Source organism: Zootoca vivipara, chromosome 10 (assembly GCF_963506605.1).
Source record: "Zootoca vivipara chromosome 10, rZooViv1.1, whole genome shotgun sequence".
NCBI lineage: Eukaryota > Metazoa > Chordata > Lepidosauria > Squamata > Lacertidae > Zootoca > Zootoca vivipara.
Genome location: NC_083285.1, coordinates 70,606,345 through 70,608,808, shown reverse-complemented (window position 1 = coordinate 70,608,808; position 2,464 = coordinate 70,606,345). Strand labels below are relative to the sequence as shown.

Below are 2,464 nucleotides of genomic sequence, written 5' to 3'. Positions count from 1 at the left end.
GATGATGCAGTAGAGTGTGGAAACCAGGGTGTCTATCTCCAAGGAGTAGCCTGCGCTGGGGCAGTTGTAGTTCACGTTGGCCATGCCGGTGACAACAATCATGTGAGCAGCACATGTGGAGAAGGCCTTGCGCCTACCCGTAATCGAGTGGATCTGCAAGATAGCGGAGAGAATGTAGACTTACGAGAAAAGGATGAGCAAGAAGGGACTCAGGCCCATGAAGTAAAAGGATGTCATATAGAGGAGGGAGAAAGGTTGTTTTCTGCTGACTTCCGGTCTGCCGCCATTGTTGTTCGGCGGGGAAACCATGGTCTCCGAGGTCCCTAGTGCCGCCGAGAAGGGGGGGGAGCCGCACGAGGGCTGTGCCCCCCGGAAAACTCCCAGATCGAGCCTTCTGGGGACATGGGCACCCAGCTGTGCTCCCTGAAGTCCCGCTCGCTGCCCGGTAAGCCCCCTTTTTGGAGCTCCGAGAGCAGGACAGAGTGGGATGGAGCCTTGGGTCGTTTTGCTTCCTCGGTGGTGTGCAGCTCCGAGCCAAAGACTACAGAGCGATGGATACCTTCAAAAAATCGAATTGGACTGTGAATAAATTTTGTAATTGATTGAAAGAATAATTTGTCCAAGGGAGGGGAATTAAATAAGGAAACGGAGATCATTCCCCCCCTACCGAGATAGCTGTGTCACAACTAGCTCGCCTTCAGCTGCTACGTTTGAAGGAAGCTTTAGAAATTTCTTAAAAATTCATAGAATCATAGAGTTGGAAGAGACCACAAGGGCCATCCAGTCCAACCCCCTGCCAAGCAGGAAACACCATCAAAGCATTCTTGACATATGCCTGTCGAGCCTCTGCTTAAAGACCTCCAAATAAGGAGACTCCACCACACTCCTTGGTAGCAAATTCCACTGCCAAATGAGATCAGATTACTCTGACATGACCTATTTTTTTACTTAATAGGAACATGCTTTGCTGATTAGTTGTGGTGTTTGTACAGAAACATACTGTAGGTTTTCATAACATATATTTTTTTGGGGGGGTCTCCGTGGAAATAATACAAACGTGTTTATAAATTTGACCGAAATGGAGTACAGGAAGTGGGTTTCTCTGTGGTCTTGGAGGATTACCTTGAGCTCACTAAGGGCAATGGGGGGTGTAAGAGGAGAGCAGAGCTGCCCCCTTGCCAAAGTCTACCTCTCACTTTCTCTGTGTAGAAGCGTAGTCCTTCTTCTGCCCCCCAAGAACCTTCCTGAGAGCTTCCTTCACCTCCTTGTTGCGGAGGCTGTAGATGAGGGGGTTCAGCATAGGGGTGATGATGCAGTAGAGTGTAGAAACCAGGGTGTCTATCTCCAAGGAGTAGCCTGCGCTCGGACGGTTGTAGTTCACGTTGGCCATCCCAAAGTAGACGGTGACAACGATCATGTGAGCAGCGCACGTGGAGAAGGCCTTGCGCCTGCCCGTATTCGAGCGGATCTGCAAGATGGCGGAGAGGATGTAGATATACGAGAGGAGGATGAGCAAGAAGGGACTCAGGCCCATGAAGATGCTGGCCAAATGGAGGGTGATCTCATTGACGTAGGTGTCGCTGCAGGCAATCTTTAGGATAGGCGGGACATCGCAGAAGATGTGGTCGATCTGGTTGGCCCCACAGAAGGACAAGTGGGTGGCCAGAGTGGTGTGGATGGCCGAGTCCAGGAAGCCCCAGATCCAAGAAGCGATGGCCAGCGGGATTCGCACCTGGCTGCTCATCAGGCTGCTGTAATGCAGAGGCTGGCAAATGGCGGCATAGCGATCGTAGGCCATGACGGCCAGCAGGGCGCACTCAGACCCCGCAAAGGTCATCAGGAAGAACATCTGGGCCATGCACTGGTTGTAGGATATGGTGTGCCTCTGACGCAGAAAGTTGGTCAGGATCTTGGGAACAGTGACAGTTGAGTAGCAGACATCCATGCAGGATAAATGGCTGAGGAAGAAGTACATGGGGCTGTGAAGGCGGGTATCCAGCTGGATCAAGGTGACTATCGTGGTGTTTCCAAGAACGGTGACCAAGTAAATTGCTAGGAACACGACAAAGAGGTAAATCTGGCCATGTGGGACGCCTGAGAAACCCAGGAAGATGAACTCCTCCACCTGGGTCTGATTCCTGACCTCCATGGGAAAGCGAATCTGTGTAGAGAAGGAGAAACAAGGAGTGTGGAAGCAACAGAATGGAGGTTCCTCGCTCGCAAAGAGGTAGGGATTGTGTGCCACCTCTTGCACTTGCTCTTACCACCGCAATTATTTTGTATTTCTGGGATTTCTTATACATCCATCACCAGGAGGCCCTAGGAGAGGTAAAAATACAACATGGATGGTCACCTCCCAACGTCTAATGGAGAAAAGCAAGGTTGTAAATACGACCCCCTTGTTACAACAGATCCATTGCCTAGCTCTCTGTTTCTGGGCACATTCCAAAGTGCTGGTAATCCT

The 2,464-nt window shown here is 50.9% G+C and overlaps 1 protein-coding gene across 1 annotated transcript; it reads right to left on the bottom strand.

The window, feature by feature from the left end:
- Positions 1-647: 647 nt before the first annotated feature.
- On the bottom strand, positions 648-2,202 carry LOC118091323 (olfactory receptor 5T7-like). The gene has a single exon (XM_060279448.1). The coding sequence runs from the start codon at positions 2,147-2,149 to the stop codon at positions 1,193-1,195; it is 957 nt and encodes a 318-aa protein (XP_060135431.1). The 5' UTR covers positions 2,150-2,202; the 3' UTR covers positions 648-1,192.
- Between the last annotated feature and the right edge of the window lie 262 nt (positions 2,203-2,464).